Genomic DNA, 21,024 nt, shown 5'->3' with positions numbered 1-21,024 from the left:
ATCATAAAAAAAACAAACATGAAATAAATTCATAAATAAATGAAAAAATATACAACACATAAACTGTGTGCTTTGAGCGTAAGGAAACCAGACGGTCACAAGTTAAAATAATTTTTAAAAACAATCTATAATAAAAAAAAAAAACCCAACAAAATCTTTGAAGTAAGAAAACTAAATTTGAAAGGTATATCTTGAACTTGGTAAAAACAGAAGAAAAACAAATATCAAAGTGAAATATTTATATATATTAAAACTAACACACTTATTAAAGACAACAGAATCGGGTGACAAAAAGGCATATGTTTTTATTTTCTTTAAGAAATTTTACAATGCTCGAAACACGTTTATATCACATCAGGCAAGTAAATGGACGATGGGATATTCAAATGGTTGAAAATAAACAAAAAAACGACTAATGAAAAAGCAAGACAAGCGTGACTAGCTAAACTAGAAAACGGCAGTGGATCAGTAGTTTTTTGTTGTTAAGGATTGTACGGCGCTTGCAACACATTTAGGTCATATCAGTGCCAGTAAAAAGGAAGAAAAAATATTCTAGAGGTTCAATTGAAAAGACTTGAAGAAAAACTAAGACAAAGGGAAATGATTTAAATAGGGAACAGATGTAGATTCCAAGAGCATGCTATCAGTGTACTTTACTTAGTTTGAGATCACCTAAAAGTTTCACCTAGACACCAGCACAAGATCCCTCTAAGAAGAATACACTCAAATGTTTACAAATCATATGTTAAAAATACAAAAATAACAGAGAGATGATTTACAAGGAAAAATAATATCTCCCAAAACTATAACTATACATTCGACTGTTTCCCTCCCAGTCAAGGACACTGGCCAGAGTTGGGACAAAACTAAGTAATCTTATTCCAAGACAGAAAGCAATTGGAAAACAGATATAGGGGGATAGAAGAAGACACAGCAAGTACTTCCTTGCCCACTGTGGGAAGTCGGGAACCCCATCCAGGGTCAGAAGTAGATCCGAGAAAAATCTCTCAGTGCGTTTGTTTATCATGAGACTGATTCAGAATTCCCCCATAATAATTATATAACTAATATACAGGCCTTTGCCAATTTCTAGCATCATTTGAAACAACACGGAGACAGTCTGCAACTGTCAAACAGAACAATGCTATAATCTAACTCACTTATCCGAACCAGCGACCATCTAAGCTCTAGCCCTTTGTTCTTGGGCCATGGTGTGGAAGTTAGAAATTGGTAGTAATTATCTAACAACAGAGTCCATCTAAGGTGAAGAGTCTGTATCCAGCATATGGATAAAAGAGGGTATAGTAAATGGATAATAAGGATACTACACGATATCTCCTCTTTGTTAAAAAGTAGCCCTTCAGAGCCATTAGGCCCACAGAATTGGAGTTTATCCCAGTTTCTATAGCGTGAAATGGACAATAGCAATTGTTTCTTACACTTTGGATAGGACGCTATCGCAAAGTACTTTCCACAAGATCTAACAGACCCAGCTACTCAATCACTGCTGGCTGGGTGAACAGGGAGGGGGGGGGTCATAAAAAAAATCTCAACTGCATCCGGGATTTATCTCAGCCCCTTTTATTGCAGAGCGTGTGCCTTACCAACTGAGCTATCGGGACCCCTCAAACATAAGCTGCCACTAAAGTTCCTCCAGGCATTTTCTATCTTATGTTAACTGGCTCTCCTGTGGACTTGCCAACTATCTTGTCAACCTCTTTCATCTCTTCATTTACTATTATTTCTCAAGTATCAAAAGTCTTCCTTTTTTTCCCCACTTCCCCGGGTAAGCCCACCTTGGTGTAGAAGCGATTGGCTACAGTTCATTCATTAAACATACAAAAGCACTTCCATGGATTTTGTTTAAACTCATCTCCAGTATCAAATATCTTACTTTGCAGTTGCTTATAAAGTTTTAGGATACAATGAAGATTACAACTAATTTTGAAACCTATGAAATATAAAGGTAAAAATAAAAATCTGCACTACCACAAAGGAATAAGCAAAACAAAGCAGAGAGTATGGAACAAATTTGATTTATGATTCGAGAGGAACTTGAGAGTGCCCAACTCCAAACAGAACATAATGCATATCTATCTATATAAAGAGCCAAATGTTAAAACGACCATAGTCCAGTTTTGTTATTTTTTAAAGTTACTTTTCCTGTCAAAAGTCCAGTACTCGAAGCTTCTTTTCCATAGGCTAGCGAAATTAGAAACGGCCATAGTCCAAAACTAGAGCGAGATGAAAAAAAAACCACTATAAAATGAAATATTACAATGATGCAAAAAAAAAAAAAGTGAAACGAGATTAGAACAGATGCAAGATATTTACTGCATCCAAACAAAAGCTGAATAGTAAAGAAGAAAAATAAGATGCAATCTTTAGTCGTCACATCTCAGTTATCATAAGTTTTCAAGATACACATTTTGGTGGCAAATAATAATGACAAGAAATAAAAAGAGTAGAGAGAAGCGCCAGAAGACAATAGAGAATAAATAAATATTATTGCAGCGATGGGAAATCGAACCCAGAATCCAACTGGTAGGATGTGGTATTGCAATCTCCTTATAACCTGATCAGATTCCCAGCCACTGTGCTGTGCATTATTTAGCACGAAGCACAGTTATTACAACAACACAGAGTGGTTTTTATTACCCTTTTAAAAAAAAAAATCCTCGAAGAGTTGAAAAAGTTAACCAACAAAAAAAAAAAAAGTTTTAAAAGGAAAATATTACAAGATGAGAAAAGCAAACCCAAATATTATTGAAAAATATCAACAAAAAGTAAATCATGTACAACCTTATGTGGAGAGTCATGTTTACATACAATTTGACCGACAAATAGACAAGATAAGGCATATCCTAATATGACATTAAAAAATTGACCAAAGGCAAGTATATGCAATAAAAATTGCAAGAAATGTAAAAATAGAGTTTTGAAGATTCATTGCGGTACTGGAATAGATTGCGAAGTTCATAATGAGAAAAACAAACAACACGTTCCTTGAGAGATAAGTATAGAGGAAAACCAAACTATCTTAGATTTTGGCATTCTTAAGAATCGAATAGCTGACTATAGATTGTAATGAACAAAAAATAATCCCACCTGACTAATATTATCATAAATTATAAAGTTATTTTCATATACAACAGACAGTTTTACAACACAGTAAACATCTTGAGTACTTGAGTACATTACTAACTATCTAACATAATAACTTAAATTACAAATATTTCTTTTAAAGAAAAAACAAAACAAAACAAAAACAAACAAAAAACAATTCAGTACTGAAGCAGTACTGAATAAATAGAGACTTGTGGTTCTAAGACGTGAATATTTCATTTTCGGATTTTCAAGTTAAAAATCAGCAATCAAAAATACCAGCGTACAAAATGCACTCTGTAATTCAGGAGACATGGTTCTGTAGCTGTGCCTTAAATATTATATTCAATTGTAATCTCATTTTACCATTTAAAAAAATCAAGACAGAAAACTGTCCAAAAAAGAAAAAAAAGAAAAAGCGTTCTCAAGAACATAAATAGACTATAACTTTCTAGTCAAGTTGCAATGAAAAAAATTTAAAAAATGGATTTGCTTCAGATACTGATTAACTTAATTATTAGTTACATACAATATAAAAACTTTAAAAAATATATCTCTCATTTTTTAGTTTTGATATTCCAAAGCAGTCATTGCTCGGCCATTGATGAGAATGGTATCAATTTTTGTCTTTTTGTACTGGGAATGAGGTATATAAAGTTGAAAAGTTGAAAACAAAGTGTACAAGGTGATGATTAAGTAATAAACAAAATAGAGCATAACAGCTTCAAAAAAAGAACAAAATACCAAAACACGGACCATTTCAGGCCCACCTTCTTTTTGATCTCATTTTTGTTTATTACTTTGTACAGTCCACAGCTTCTAGCAACTCAGTATCAAGGTTGTGATTATAAATTCTATCAATCAAATTATAACATATCCCCAACATGGTTTATCTATGAATTCTAGTATTATATATATTTTTGTAATCATTTTAAAATTACTATTTTTTGACAACAGTGATCAACGTGTAAAGCTTAGACGCCTGTAGACGAATGTCTTCCTCACTGTGCCTGGTGAGGCGGTAGACTTTATTCCTAAGGAGTGGTGCTTTGACCACACCGCACAAAGCTGTAAACATTGTCTTGGGAGATTCGGCTTTGTTCGTGGATGGCAACGATGACTGGTCAATATTCGAAGAGGCAATGGCTGCCCGTAGATTACCAATCATGGTCAGTACCCTCAAGATGACATCAGCATGTGTTGGCTTGTCCAAAAGGTCCAATAAAGAATCGGGCGCCTGGTATGAAATGGTTTTAAAAAAAAATTATATATATAAAAAAAATAATCCTTCATCATTTTTTTCCTTTATGGCATTAGCCCAATAACAAAGATAGAATAACATTGGAATATTTATAAATTTTGCCCTTCAGGGAATATTAAGATGAATAGAGTGTGACTTACTAAAAATTCTGGTGTGTTTGTTACTGTCTTTTTCTAATCAGTGCTGGATGGTGACAAAAAGTGAAAAAGTAGGAAAATGTTTGAACGATTGCCTTTAAGCCCCATTTCTACTGCACTGAACCCCACTTTTAGAGCAATTGAGATGATAGACTATCATTGATACTCTAGCTAACTTCTGGAGAGTGGGAAACTGCACCTGTGTGTTCCACCACACATCAACTCTCTCATTGCTAGGACATTGTTTCGAGAAAATGTAATTTAAAAAAGGAGGAAATTCCTCCTCTGGACTCCAAAAGCGCGGATTTCCGCGGATCCAAGGAAAACCATCAGCACTGTCCAATTAAAGACGTCATAAAAAAACCGTAATTAAACTGCGTTTTATAAGCTGCAATAAAACATAAAGTCAAATGGTTTGGGACATGTACCACTTACCTTGGCTGACAACATATGGGGCACCATGGTTTCATTCAGTGACAAGTTGACCAAAACTCTGACACTCTGCAGCTGGATATTGTATGACCCGGTGTCCAGCATGGTGTAAAGCCGTTGGATGGCGGGTGTGTAGTAGACGTGGAATTTGTTCTGAGAGCATAGGTTGATTAGTGGACGGAGGATGGACAGCTGAAGGGATTCCGGCGTTGATGGCTGTGTCAGGATATCGATGAGTGGTGAAACACAGGTCTGTGAAAAGGATTAGAGATAGATAGAATGTGACATTAAGATATTATAAGTAAATGCGACTATGTGGTCTAGTGGTATGACACTCGCTTTCGGATCGGAAGGACTGGAGGTCGAGCCTCTCTCCGTGCATAGTTGAGTCCTTGGAAAAGGATCTTTACTCACATTCTCTCACCGTACTCGGGTGTCAAAAATGAGTACCTGGCCGTTAACAGCATTGTGTCTGTAGGAAAAATAAAGTATTATCGCCTAACAGGTGTTATGTCTCGCTCTACATGTTAAATGTTGCTATTGGTCAGGGACCCTTTGTAAAGCGCTTTGAGCACATTAAGTGGATATTGCCCTATATAAAAGCTCACATATTTTTTAATTTTTTTTTGTTTGTTAATTAGATAAATAAATACATGACTTGGAAACGGTTTGGCATTGTGAAAATAAGGAAAATTAATTTTTGATTCAAAATCAGAAAGAAAAGAGTTAGCAGGAAAATGTACCATTGAAAAAAATAGTTCCAATAATATATTAAAAAAACCTCAGCTAGGGGGAATAACAACGTTAACAAAGTGGATATAACAGAAGTTGTAGGAAAATAAAAGAGTAAGAGCCTTTTGAATGCTCATTGCATAATCATATCCATTTCTAGATGAACGTGACTGTTCTTCCATAATCATATACATTTCTAGATGAACGTGACTGTTCTTGCATAATCATATCCATTTCTAGATGAATGTAACTGTTCTTGCATAATCATATCCATTTCTAGATGAATATAACTGTTCTTGCATAATCATATCCATTTCTAGATGAATGTAACTGTTCTTGCATAATCATATCCATTTCTAGATGAATGTAACTGTTCTTGCATAATCATATACATTTCTAGATGAATGTGACTGTTCTTGAATAATCATATCCATTTCTAGATGAATGTAACTGTTGATGGAGCTGATTTTATTCCGTGCCAGGCGGATAACAAATTCATCACATCATCATCATTTTTGAATACTTGATCTTGCAATGGTTATCACATTATGTAATAGAATTAGCATAACATTTTCACTGCAAGGGATTGTACCAGTGAGAATTAATTCTCTTGCCATTTCCTATATTTTTTTCTGCAATAAATAATAAAAAATTTCGTTTATCTTCTGCCTCTAAACATTACATCATTTCCTCACTAAACATAAACAAATGAAGAGGAGTAACAAAACAACAACAAATTTTTTTTAAAAAGGAAAAAGAACCCTGACTACCCTAGATAGTTTAGCGGAGTTAGCCAGCTAGTTACCTCTAAATTTGGAATCACTTTTGGATCGATGCAGAGATTGGTCAACACTTTTGTCTGAGATACTAGCAGGGTATCGTCTTCTAGACCGTTCTTTAGTATCGATTTGCACTTTTCACTGACTTGGTGGCACACAATGGATTCACAGCCAGCATTTCTCAGATTTGCCTGTAGGTGGAAGTGAACAAAATACCATTAATAGGTCCCAACATAAAAGGCATGAGAATATCAAAAGTTTTTTAATTAAATATTAAATATCCTTATAGTTCATATCATACGCAATTGATCACAGCTTAATTCAAGTGACATGCACATCTAAAAGTATTTCAAGCATGTACCATAAAAATATATCGTGATGGTAAATGCTGTAAAGAAAATAAATTGATTGGATGGAATTTCAATTTAATTTGACTGCTCGCTGAGAACAAGTCTCTAAAATACTTTATTTCAATGTAAATGTTGCTGCTCGAAGCTTACATTCAACTTCACATTATTATTTATTTCAATGATACTCACATTGTTTTGAGTGAATGCAGATACTCGCACCAAAGAATCCAAGACGGTCAGTTGCAGGGTGGGGTTATTTTTTTTCAAAAGCAAAACAAGGATATCGATCTGATCTTTGGAGACAGATATAGGGTTGTTCTGGCAGGCTGTCAGCGCATCAGTCACTTCCTCAGCATCCAATTCTCTATCCTCCACCATCCTCACCACCTCTCTTTGATCAGAGGAAGCAGCAGCTGTTGTAACTATATCAGTTTCAGCAACCGTCCCTTCATCACCCTCCTGTTTCGTTGGCGTGTTGCCAGTTGATATCAATGCCAATTTAGGCTTCGTATTGGTATCAGCAATAGTCCGTTGCTGATCTTTGTTTAAATTTATTGACGCCGTGGCCGTATACTTGCTGTAAGAGCTGTCATCCCCTGATGCTGAGGCAAGCTTAGGATCCAATGACTTTGATTTCACCACAGTAGGCTCAGAGTCTGTCAAAGACAACGAATTATCATCCGATTTTGATGACTCTTTGTCTTTAACAATTTTTGCTTCCTCCATATCCCTTTGACATTGAGATAAAGCTTGCGAATGAAATTCTTCAAGAGCGGTGGATGTGGAAGACAAATTTTCTACTTTCTCCTTGCCATCTTTGTTCAATGTTTCTTCCGCAGAATGATAAAATGAAGAGCTGGAAGCCTCGATGCCACTAACATCCAAGTCATCTAGTAAAGACTCTTCAAGGTCCCTTTCCCGGGCAGATTTACCATTCTTCTCATCAACATCATCTGCTTCCACGACGTCGTAGGAACTTTCATCACTACTTCTATCCGATTTTCTTGAAGAAACCGGCTGGTTTTCTCCATTTTCTTCGATAAGAATAAAGCTTGTCTGATTGGCATCTTCCACTATATCTGGTTTCTTGGATGTTCCAGCTTCATCGACTCCCTGGACCTATATAAAGATTGAGAATTTTAATAAGGAGAGATAACACAATTAGGGAAAAATAGCAATCAGAAATTTAGACAATCGAATACTACACTGCCCTACTACTTTGAAAAGCATGTATTCAAAAATCTGGCCAGAAAACTCATCCTTCAAATACTGATAGATCCAAATGACCTTTATTTTGTCAAATCCTCTCAACAGGTTTGACAGATTTTGGCAAGATAATGCTCATTTTAATCACTCAATATACAGAGGACGAGTTTTCTGGCCCAAATTTTAAAGATGTATTTAAAGAAAATGGTTTTTCAGAATAATACAGTACAAAAAAACAAATCTCTGACAAAATTTACTGTCATAAACATCGTCATTCAAGTAAGACAACCTGACTTTCATATGAAAGAAAAACGTTTCAAGACAGAAAAAAACTGATTGAGATGCCATTTCATTGGGTTTAAAGGAGAAAGGAGTACTATCTTTATATGAATCAGATGAACATAAACAAAAACTAAAGCAAAAAAAGAAAATATTGTAATTACCTAAAACTAAGCCGCAAAAGCCCTATCATCATAAACAAGCGCCTACCAATCATCAATTTATAAAGAGGGAATTCGAAAACAGTTTATTATAATGGGATTTTTCTTTGGCATTTGTATAATTTTGCTATCATAAATACCTGTGCCTGTTGTTGACTTTTAAAATTCGGAGACTTGGGTTTCTTGGATTTCTGTTGGCTGAGTTTCCTCTTTCTTTGGGAATTTTCTGTTGAGGGAAGAATGAAAGTATGATAGAAATTTGTCTTTCTGGGCAGTGTGTGTGACAGAGCAATGAAGCCTTTGATTCGCACCAAGAAGGTACTCAATTTAATTTTCCTTCTCCATCCCCTGCCTGCAGCAATGTGTCATCTTGAACAAGTCACCTAACCCTAGCTCAGTTTGTGGTGCTGAACTCCGACCAAAGCCTGGGTTGGGTTTTTCCAGTATCTCCTTTCCTTGGACTAGACCCAAAAGCGAAAATTCTCCTTGGGTATAAATGAAAAGAATTTTATCTATATTATTCTTCTGGCATTTATAAGCATTTCTTAATTAGACTGTTGGCATTAATTTCCTCTTGCCGTCTATGTTAACTTTAATAAACAGATTCTCTCCTCCTTGAAATGGGTCTCTACACATGGGTGCCAGCAGGAAAAAGTGATGAGACCTGAAACTAAAATCTCAACACTTTGCCAAACCTGGAAATGTTCCAACTGAAAATGTGGCCTAAACTTTACTCTTATTTCATCACCGTTTTTATACCTTTATTAAATGATTACACAGCAAACACATTGACACAATGAGGAAATTAATTTGATTTTAAAAGCAACTTATAATACATAGTGAAATACACTGAAAAGGTGACTGAATCACGTTTTCGAATTTTTACCGATGCTATTAGGTTATTTTACTCAAAACAATGAAACCGGAGGCATTTGACTTTGAGATATCGCGAAATCGGAATTCCGGCATGAACCGGAAAACTGGCATCCATGTCTCTACACCTCTCAAACTGTATCACTCGAGCACGGTTTCCTTAAACTCCTTGGGACATGCAAAAAAGTTTAAGGACACTGAGTCTTGCCATAACATAGCTAAGCAAAATAGTCTCTTTGCTTCGTATCTGAAAGATTGCCAGTTCGACTATCCACTGCAATATATGTGGCCTTTAGTAAGTCATCTCTCTCTTGATCACTTTGCAGCACTGCACTGCGGCTGACACCTGGGTTATTCCCTTGGAATAGACCCTAAGACAAATTTCCTTCTGGTGTTGAATAATTTTGAAAAAAGGGAACTTAATTATTTATTTATTTTATTGATATATTGAGGAAGATAACTTTATACATGGCATGTTATAAGTATAAGGGGTTGTTTCGCTGCATCACAACATTTATGTACCATCATAGCCAACCATTAGCAAGTCATGGCACGTGGATTATAATTGGAACTAATGGCGAAGTGATAAGAATAAGCAAAGTGTTGTTGATTACATGCGAAATGGTGATGGGGTGTGTGAGAGGCTGTGTGTATCACACTGTATACACACACCTGCGTACTCTATTGCCGCTGTAGATCTACACAATTACAATATACATGTAACAGTCAAAATCATATTAAATCATCACTGATTTAAATCACCGGGCGCATATAAAAAAGAAACCAAATTTTCTTTTTTTCATACGTTGGTTGGGTGAAATTGGATCCATGACACCATGTTCAAGATAAAAATTAGAGAGGAGTTTCAGGACTGAATGAATGGAGGGATAACAAAGAATAATGAGGACAAAATTCTGACAATGGACTGCAGTGCTTGTTTGTTTTGTTTTTAAGGGTTCTACGGCACTTGCGACACACTTAGGTCATATCAGCGCCAGTAAAAAGGAAGAAAATGGGATAAAAGACAAAGGGGAATGATACAAATAGAGAAGAGGTGTAGATTCCAAGAGCAAACTATCATTGTGCATAGTTTGTGAACACCTAAAAGTCTCATTCAGACACGAGCACAGGACCTCACTAAGAGGATTACACTCAAATGCTTGCATTATAAATTCAAAATAACAAATACATATAATAATACATAACAGAGAGATGATTTACAAGTGAAAAAATATCATCTCCCAAAACAATAACTATGCATTTGACTGTTTCCCTCCCGGCCAGGGCCACGACATAACCAAGTAATCTCATTCCAAGAGAAAGACAGAAAGAAAATTGAAAAATAGCTATAAGGGGATAGAAGACACAGATAGAAGACACAGTAAGTGCCACCCTGCCCTATGGCATGATGGGAGACAAGGAACCTCACCCAGAGGACTGCGGGGTGTTTCTAATGCCAGTCTTTATGCAACAGTAACCAATTATTATAATAATTTAAAATTAAAAAAAAATAAAAATTGAGCTTTATATAGGGCAATATCCACTAATGTGCTCAAAGCGCTTTACAAGGGGTCCCTGGTCAACAGCAACAGTGGTTATTCAGAGTCGACTCTGGATAACTGTAGGCAGTTATTCAGAGTCGACTCTGGATAACTGTAGATGGTTATTCAGAGTCGACCCTGGATAACCATCAATGTGTACAGATATCTAGAGCCGAGTTGCCTATCGAATTATCGAGTTGAGTTCTTGCGAGATGAGTTTGTTCAATTTGATACCAGTTTACTACGGTTATTTTGTGACTTTGGCAATTTTAATGCCAAATTCTTAAAACTTGGCGATTTTTCAACTTCAGTCGCTTATAAATAAGAATCTTTTTATTAATCAATTGCAAATCATATTCCATCAACAAAGCAAATTTAAATTAGCTTATAAACAATCATTTCTTAAATCGATCAGCCTAACTTATTATCTCTCTATTACCAAATGATATCTATAAACATAATATGAAGATAGAAGGGTGGCTGAGAGAGAGAGAGAGAGAGAGAGAGAGAGAGAGAGAGAGAGAGAGAGAGAGAGAGAGAGAGGGAGAGAGAGAGAGAGAGAGAATTAATGAATTGATATTTTTTTTTTAATTGTTTAATAATTAGACACAAGTTGTAATGAATTCTATAAACAAATTCAGAACAATCAAACAAAAACAAAACAAAACTTAAAAAGGAAGAAAAAAAAAAGACACGCTTATAAACCTTCTAAAATCGTCAAATGAATGTATTATGTTACAGCTAAAAAAGTACACACATATTTACACCCATTTGCACCATCCCCTTCCCTTTCGATCATCTTCTCATTCATGGCCACCATGTGTCTTGTGCTGCCTTTGACATTTGGCGCCAGCGTTTCTAGACTAACGTCATAAATAAAGGAGTGTCACCAAAATTCATGCAACTGAGCAGAGGTTCCAAAAATGATAGAAGGCATATTATTGTTTTTTTCCCCCTAAACTACCACTGAGCAGAAAATGTTTGACATGACAAAAAACAACGGAACATTTATGAACAAATCCTAAAATCCCAGAAATCCGCGGAAGATTATCATCACCGGTCCCCACTATATTTTTTTAAATATTTCTTTTTTTTTTTTTTGGGTGCAAAATCTCGACAATTTGCAAAAAATAAAACGATTTTTTCCCGTAGGGTGAAACAGAGGTGGGAGAGAAGAAAAAAAACAGAAAAACCGTGTGGTTGGTAACTGGAAATTCATCACTCATAACTGTCTAGTTATTCAGAGTCGACTCCCCGACTCTGAATAACTGTAGCCAGTTATTCAGAGTCAACTGTCTACAGTTATTCAGAGTGGACTCCCCGACTCTGAATAACCGTAGACAGTTATTCAGAGTCGACTCTGAATAACCGTAGACAGTTATTCAGAGTCGACTCTGAATAACCGTAGACAGTAACATGTAGGACAGGACATGACGCCTGTTAGGCGATATTACAATTTTTCGGACAAAGACGACGCTGTTAACGGTCAGGTACTCATTTTACACCTGAGTACGGTAAGAGAATGTGAGTAAAGAGCCTTTTCCAAGGAGTCAACTATGCGCCGAGCGCGAGGCTCGAACCCAGGACCTTCCGATCCGAAAGCGAGTGTCATACCACTAGATAGCAGCACAAATAATAATTATAAAAATAGTAATTATTATTATTAGTATTATGAGAGCAGAGTTCGTGTCTGAGTTTTGAAGCAAAGATAAAAAAAAAAGTATAATGAGTAAAAGTAAAAAATAAATAAAAATAATAAGGCAGCCAAGAAGACCAAAGCCAAAAAGGAGGCGAGGAATGAGGAAGGTTGAGTTTTTAACTTTAACCGTCAATAAACTTTTAATTCACCAAGAAAAACAATAAGGTAAGCATTAACTTACCACATGATTCAACATTCTTGAACAATAAATAAGAGATTAAAACAACACCGACAGCACCAACTACTCCAAGTATAATCTTGTTCGCCCCTGACGACTCCATTGTTGTCGTCCTGAAACTCGTGAGAAAGTCAAGGTTTGTTTTCTTTTTGAAACCGGAAGTACGTATATTCGATACATGAAATTCATATAATTGGTAATCAAATTAAATAGTTGGGTTTTGTGTTCTTAATCCCAAAAGAAAACAAATCTGTCTGTGTTCCTGGTATTAATTTTGATAATAAAAATTTGCATCAAGAGAGCAACAATATTGTCAATGCGATCAAGATAAAAACTGATATCCACGTTTAATTTTGAATAGCGCGATACCAGTAGTAATACAACGATGTCAAATAACTGTCATGTCAGCGGGGAAAGGAAATTCCCGATTTTTAGTTCCAGCTGATTGCTGACCCCAATCTGACCTCATGGTGGCGATTTGAAGGTCAGCTAAGCTTACGAAATACTGTCCCAAACGTTCAAAGCATGTATTTCTCCAATATCAATTCTCCTCCCATCCCTTCTACTCCTCATCCTACAAATCAGTCTTTGCTCCACTGTTCAATCTAGTTAGGGAACATAGGTACTTCATCTCTGCTCTATCTTTGCGTGTATTTTTACAAGTAACAAGTTCGTTTGTCAGTGTCTCCATCCTCCACCAATGGGCAAGTATCATCACCTCAGTAATAGATGATAATTGAACGAAGTTGACGTCACTCAGGTCCTTGTTATGTTTTTTTTTTCTTTCCCATCCATGTTTATGACTACGTAGACAATTCTCACTAAACTACCCTCTTGACCGAACATGACCCAGGTAAAGCATATATATATTATTGAAAACAACCGTGTTTCTCAAACTCAAACGTACTCAACACGCAAGATTTTATCACCATCCTTTTATGTCTGGAACAAGTTTCAAGCACCAAATATTATCACACTCTTTTATGGAGATGTGATATTACGACACACACACATCTCTTTTTATTTGTCACCGAACAAGACAACACAACCAGTATTGACTATTTTATAATAGTTTTGCCTTCTCTGTCTTACACTTTATTGGGAACGGTACACATGGAACAGATCAACCTGTTCTGTTCAATGATTTTAGGCTGTCATTATCCCCAGACACCTGTCTGGGGATAACGAATTTTCATTATCCCCAGACAGGTGTCTGGGGATAATCACAGCGATGATTTTAATGGTCAGTCTTTGATCAAACTGACATTGCATAGGTCGGTCTTCTCTATGCTATGATTTTTTTTTTGGTCATCCGTTTGCGGACTTACATAGTGCAGATCGGCCTTTTCTAGACTATGATTTGATGGTCACTCGTTCGAACGTCCGATTCACATAACACAGTAACATGCGCTATGCCTTGTTATTCTGTCGTTATTTTAATATTACAGAGTGTCTGACTTTTTAGTTAACATCACCCGTGGATGGAAACGACTGAATATGACAGCCTAGGATGGAGTCGAGTTGTGATGCATCATAAGTTGGGAGAGTGCTTAAAATAAGAATTAGCCCAAAGTATACCTTATCATTAGTTTTACATATCTTGTCGTTGGTGGAAATTATGAAAAAAAAAAATGTGCTTATGTACCATATGGATAATATAAACTTTATAAGTGGTATCCGTACGGCTATGTGAGCTTGTGGTATGATACCCCCTTTCGGATCGCAAGGCTCGAGGTTCGAGCCTCGCTCGGCGAATAGTTGAGTCCTTTGAAAAGACTTTTTACTCACATTATCTCACCGAACTCCGGTGTTGCTGTTGTTCCAAGACCCTTTATAAAGCGCTTTGAGCACAATTAGTGAATATTGGGCTATATGAAAAGCTCACGTTTATCCTTCAATCAATAATACTCATATTAAGCTTGTCAAGATAATCCTAACTATCACAAAAGTAGAAATAGTAAACTTAAATGTTTTTAATGGTATGTATTTAGCTAAAATACTTACCAGTTCTGCTGCCAAACAACACACAAAACGAAGACAATGCATTTGTCTCAATATTAAAAATAGCATAAATGACATTGAAAGATTACGGAAGTGAAAAATTTTCTCCGTGACAAACTTTGCTTAATAGAGAATATATTTAGTTGTAGTAGCAGTAACAGTGGTAGTAGTAGTAGTAGTAGTAGTAGTAGTAGTAGTAGTAGTAGTAGTAGTAGTAGTAGTAGTAGTAGTAGTAGTAGTAGTAACAGAAGAAGAAGAAGAAGAAGAAGAAGAAGAAGAAGAAGAAGAAGAAGAAGAAGAAGAAGAAGAAGAAGAAGAAGAAGAAGAAGAAGAAGGAGGAGGAGGAGGAGGAGGAGGAAGAAGAAGAAGAGGTGGAAGAGGAGAAGAAGAAGAAAGCATTTCGTTGACTACCAGTTCGTCTCATACGAAGTAGATTGTAATTGTCAAGATTTAACCAGTGTAATGTCAAAATTATGGCCAGAAAACTCGTCCTTCATAAATTCATTAATACAATTGATTGTTATCTTTAAAAAATAAACCCAGAACTCTCAATTCTGGGACCCTGCGAGTTCTTCCAGTAAGTCCAGTTTGACAGTTTTTACCTAGATGAGAGTCATATAAAATATATCGATCGATATTTTAGGGCGAGTTTTCTGACCAAATTTTCAAATACGCGTTTTCCAAAGTACGACAGAAAGAGAGAGAGAGAGAGAGAGAGAGAGAGAGAGAGAGAGAGAGAGAGAGAAACAAAAAAAAAACAACATAAAATTGAACCAAAAAAACCCCCAACAAAAACAAACAAAACATCGCTTTTGTCTTGGACGAAATAGGCCTACAATGCAAAAGTGCAAAGGGATAACAAGAGGCTTCATGGTGTTTGAGTTATTGAAGGCTATTCTAATCCCATAATGCATAATATCTTGTTTACCGTCTTGATAATGTTTTGCAAATTACGCTAGGTTACTTTTATTGATTTTAATGAAATGAATAAACAACGTTGTTAAAAATAATCATGATCCGAGTTCAGGGGAGACAAGTGTAAACATTATTGCTGTATAATTTGATTTTTTATTTATTGGATTGTCTCCCTTGAACATGGTATTTTGACTAGTGCAAGTGTTCTTAGCTTTAGAATGTCATTATGTGTATTAAGCTGATGAGGCAGTTGGATGTTTCTTTGTATTATTGAAATCAGTTCTTCGGTTGTTGTTTCTAAATGCATTTGATAATTTTTGAGATCTTGATTCAATTTTGTTGGAAGTGAAGTTGGTGTACGTCCTCTGTATTTGGCTCCTTGTTTGAAGTAGTCATCCGGTGAGGTTTGTGTTGGAATATTTTCATATCGCCGGAGTACGTGTCCAAAGAATTTCCATCCTTGTTTCTTTATACGCGTACTGACTGGTTGTACTCTGCATATGCCATATACATCCTCATGACCGACTTTGTCTGGCCAATGTACCCGAATAACTCTTCTCACGTGTTTGCGATGAGGGGAGTCCAGGGTGTCCAAATTCTTTTTTTTTTTTTTTTTTAAGACCCTACGTACCACAGTTGTACATAAGGATTGGCATCATTAGCGCTTCGTAAAGGCGTATTCTTTTATTTTCATTAATGAAGTTCGTCCTGCTCCAAACGTGTGGTTCTCTGAATGCAGTTTGAGCTAGCATTTAGCTCCGTTTGATGCTTTCATTCTCATTAATCAAGTTTCCGAGTTTTCTTACACTTTTCCATTCCATTTTGACAGATATACAATAACATACTATATTATGAGAGGAACAGCATAATTGAGGGGGAGGGGAAGGAGGAGAGAGATCGCTTGGTCTAGTGGGTTTGTGATTGGTGGATGTTATAAGCCTGGGGCCCATCAGTTTGCCGGATTATTCCAATGGCCGATAGACCTGGAACTTCCGTTTTTGATTATATTAAAGATGGGAAATAATATATTAGTGGAAGGTTAGGTCTAAGTTAAGGGTGGGGGGGGGGGTTGTTTCCATTGGCAGATTGCTGGATACAAGGATTATTTATTTGTTTTTGATCGATTGTATTTCTTGGGGTATTTGTACACTATGAGCACATATTTATGAGTGATAAAGGAACTATTCATTCAATCTTTAATCTTCATTTAGGAAAACAAAATACAAAAAAAAAAATACAAAAAAAAAAAACAAACAAAAAAAAAAAAAAACAAAAAACAAAAACAAGATTAAAAGAATGTGGTGGTGACATAGAACGACAGAAGTCACCCCACTGGCCCAACATCATCTAACATATTGAGATTGAATCTAACTAATACAGTTGATACTAATTAAAAGGGTCATTAGATAAGCTGGCCTGGGTTTTAAAAATATATAAAATTTAAAAATGTATTCAATTATTGGCGTTTAAAAAAACGTTTATTGAATAAAGCAATAGGTATAACTCAAAATATGAAACATTCACGATGTATAATAGCAACGTGGACTTCAGGGAAAGCACCAACGTCACAACAGTATCAATGATGGGGAATGTAAAAATCCCTTATGGGTGTTCGATATGTTAAAATAAAATGAAAATAAATCACAAAATGCAATATATAACAAATCAAAGAGTATTTACAGGTGAAAATGTGGCATCATAATAATATTCATACAAATTGTCGGTACAGCAACAAGTTTGGTTTAAAGTCAAACATAAATAAACGTTGTGCGAGTTGCTTGTTTGTGAATAAAAATGAAGATATTGGAATCGAAGTGCTTATTCGCAGTAGTACTGCGAATAGTGGGGCCACCGTTAAACCACTATTCGCAGTTGTAGAAGGGCTCTTCCGCTCCCGTCTCTGAAATTAAATTTTGATCCCCTCACCGATCACCGAACACAACACTGTATTTTCTGTTCAAAATGGCGTGTTGTCGAATGGCTTGAAGGGGAACGAGCATGTTAGTTTCAGAAGGAAAGAAAAGGAGGGAAGATTGGAACAATTTGTGTGACTGAGAATTGAGATTTTGAACGTTTCACCTTTTCCTTCAAGTCTGAAACTTGACAAGATCGTGTTTTGTTTTGTTTTTGTTACCCCAATCCAATCCATGAAAATTTCCCCGTTCCTACCTCTCGACTTGATAATTCGTTCACATCTTGAAATCCATCAGCTTATCTGTCAGATTACTTTAATGAGAATAGTTCCGTCCCCATTTATTGTGTTATTTACAGTAAGTTAAATATATTTTATAAAGTTCCATGAATATATATATATATATATAAAATATATATATATATATATATATATATATATATATATCTTTCTTTCTCTCTCTCTCTCTCTCTCTCTCTCTCTCTCTGTCTCTCTCGCCGTTGCTAGACTCATATCTCAGTGCTCTTGCAAATAATAGAATCTACCATCAATAAACTACCTCTACTACTACAGCCACCACCACATCATCATTACTACTACTACTACCACCACATCCATAGCAACCTCCACATCGTTATCAAATTTACAGTGACCACCACCACCATTACATCATCATCATTACCCTTATAGTCATCATCACTACCACTACTACATCATCAACACCACCACTACAATCACAACGACCACATCAACACCACCACTACAATCACAACCACCACATCAACACCACCGCTACAATCACAACCACCGCATCAACACCACCACTACAATCACAACCACCACAACAACACCACCACTACAATCACAACCACCACAACAACACCACCACTACAATCACAACCACCACATCAACACCACCACTACAATCACAACCACCACAACAACACCACCACTACAATCACAACCACCACAACAACACCACCACTACAACCACAACGACCGCATCAACACCACCACTACAATCACAACCACCACATCAACACCACCACTACAATCACAACCACCACAACAACACCACCACTACAATCACAACCACCACATCAACACCACCACTACAATCACAACCACCACATCAACACCACCACTACAATCACAACCACCACTACAATCACAACCACCACATCAACACCACCACTACAACCACAACCACCACATCAACACCACCACTACAATCACAACCACCACATCAACACCACCACTACAATCACAACCACCACTACAATCACAACCACCACATCAACACCACCACTACAATCACAACCACCACATCTACACCACCATCACTACACAACAACAGACACATCGTGATCGTCAATGAAACGCAAAATAATAATAAAAGTAATAATCTTTTTTTTTAAATGAAGACAGAAATAATCTATAGGCAAGGCAACATGAAAGAGTAGACAGGCCTGGATCTTCATATTAATAGATAGTTCGAAGCTGACGTCACTCAGGTCTTTGTTATTGTTTTTTGCCATCCGCGTTTGTGAGTTGTTCTCACTAAACTGTATTAACCTGACTATAAAAGTTCATGGTTACACAGAGTTTTGTGTGTTGGTCCGTTATACTTCCGGATGGCAATGTTGTGAACTCCTTGGCCAAGCACAGTCTATCTATAGCCTTCTGGAAAAGGCCAGAGACCGTGACGAATGGCGTAAGGTTGTGAAGTCTGAATCCCGCATGTCCCCCCGATGATCAGCTGGTCATGAGAATGAGTGAGTGGGTGAGTGAGTAAGGGACTCATCAAAATGGATGCCTAAAAACAACAACCAAGCAATGGGTATAAATATTGTACGAGTTCCATGTTATTCAATCAACATACAGGGATTTCACCTTTGATAATACTCCTCAACAGTCTTAACGTAACTTCCTTCCTTATGACGCATGGTAACTTAGTAACACTGGCTCTAAACTATCGGAACAATGGCGGACGCCCGTATGAAATATTTCTCCGGCGAGCATGAAAGCGGATCCAGAGGGGAAAAAAACAAACAAATAAATTTGATCATGTTTTGACTTTTACACATTCTGATCACATATGAAAAGTTCTAGCTAGCATGAAGAATATAAAGTGATAATTTTTGTTTGTTTAGAACCAAGATGGCCGTTGTTGCCGGGAGGCGTGACATCAGACTATTGAATCCAATTACGAATGTTATCGTGTAGTTCAATGGTTGTATAGTAACTTAAAACTCTATTTAAAAAACACAGTATTTCCCTTGTCACTGTCATCTACTGATCACCGTTAACCGACGACCATAGCCAACTGAAGTACTTGTCTGTCTCCTGAAGCAATCAGTCCTAAAGATAGTTCGAAGATGACGTCATTCATGTCTTTGTTATTGTTTTTTTGCCATCGCGTTTATGAGTAATGCTCACTGAACTGTATTAACCCGACTATACACAGTTTGATGTGTTGGTCCGTTATACTGCCGGATGGCGATGTTATGAGCTTCTAAGCCAAGCGCATAGTCATAAAGAAATCCATCCACATAATCACTCCAGGTTTTGTTAAAACTAAATTGTTCCAATCCGAAAGATGAATATATTCCAGTAGCAGAATAGCCTCCTGTCCCGATAAGACATACAACAGGAAAGGGTCGTAGACAATTGTGGTCTGGATCAAGATAAACACGGTGAGAGCCTGTTGGGTAATCCGCTCCAAAAAGGTCTTGGCATTTTTTATGACACTTATTACATCGTTCACCGTAAAATCCATCCACACAATTGCAAGACTGAGTTGCCACATTCCATGTCCCATGCGCACAATATTTTGTCATATATTTATGATTTGCATTTTGTATTGTACAACCAGAAATATGAGGGCATTCTTTGTGGTGATAACACAGTCCTTCCTTGTCCAAACTGCCTCCTACACAAGTCCTGTCTGATCCACAGAGAGCGATACATTCCAAAAAATTCCGGACTTCAAAAATTTTTGAGGAACATTTTCTATGTAATCTTTCTGTGACGTCACACATCAGTTCAGTAGAAAACTGTATCAAATTTTGACATCCTGCAACCGCAAGCAAGGAAAATAGTGTAAGTAGAGAATACTTCATGTTTTTAAAATTATTTAAAAAACTGTTACTTGCTCTGAAAATACTGGTCTTGTAACGTAAGTGCTAGTCTTTATATGTGAGATGTTAAAGTTTAAAAATAGATACAGTCGTGCACGAATTTAACGAATATTTTCGGACAATACATTATTAAATGTAAGGAACGTTACAAAACAAAAGTAGAGAGAAGTTTCCAATCAGGCGACATTAAAACAACTTGGAAAGACATGAAAACAATTATCAATTACAATGAAAGCAAATCTAAAGTACCCGACAATATCGATTTAAATGATCTGAACAAATTTTATGCCTGTTTTGATTCTACCAATAATGAATACGAAATT

General features: G+C 36.4%; 1 protein-coding gene across 1 annotated transcript; it reads right to left on the bottom strand.

The window, feature by feature from the left end:
• Positions 1 to 285: 285 nt before the first annotated feature.
• On the bottom strand, positions 286 to 12,860 carry LOC144975373 (uncharacterized). The gene is made up of 6 exons (XM_078919380.1): positions 12,737 to 12,860; positions 8,583 to 8,668; positions 6,986 to 7,915; positions 6,473 to 6,637; positions 4,939 to 5,187; positions 286 to 4,342 (listed from the first exon to the last, which is right to left on the bottom strand). Exons 1-6 carry the CDS (start codon positions 12,834 to 12,836, stop codon positions 4,046 to 4,048), a joined length of 1,827 nt encoding a protein of 608 aa, XP_078775506.1. The 5' UTR covers positions 12,837 to 12,860; the 3' UTR covers positions 286 to 4,045.
• Positions 12,861 to 21,024: the final 8,164 nt, after the last annotated feature.

The sequence above is a fragment of the Berghia stephanieae genome, chromosome 6 (genome assembly GCF_034508935.2).
Source record: "Berghia stephanieae isolate SIO BIC M18660-M18661 chromosome 6, UCSD_Bste_1.3, whole genome shotgun sequence".
Taxonomy (NCBI): Eukaryota; Metazoa; Mollusca; class Gastropoda; order Nudibranchia; family Aeolidiidae; genus Berghia; species Berghia stephanieae.
Note: the sequence above shows the minus strand (reverse complement) of the source record. Positions and strands in the feature narration are given on the sequence as shown.

Bases quoted from the DNA above. Each gene is read 5' to 3' on its own strand.
- LOC144975373 (XM_078919380.1), bottom strand. From the start codon at position 12,836: ATGGAGTCGTCAGGGGCGAACAAGATTATACTTGGAGTAGTTGGTGCT. The intron at 5,188-6,472 runs GTAACTAGCTGG...TCCTTTTCACAG, and splicing joins AAGTGATTCCAAATTTAGAG to ACCTGTGTTTCACCACTCAT. The intron at 4,343-4,938 runs GTAAGTGGTACA...ATTTCATACCAG, and splicing joins CCCATATGTTGTCAGCCAAG to GCGCCCGATTCTTTATTGGA.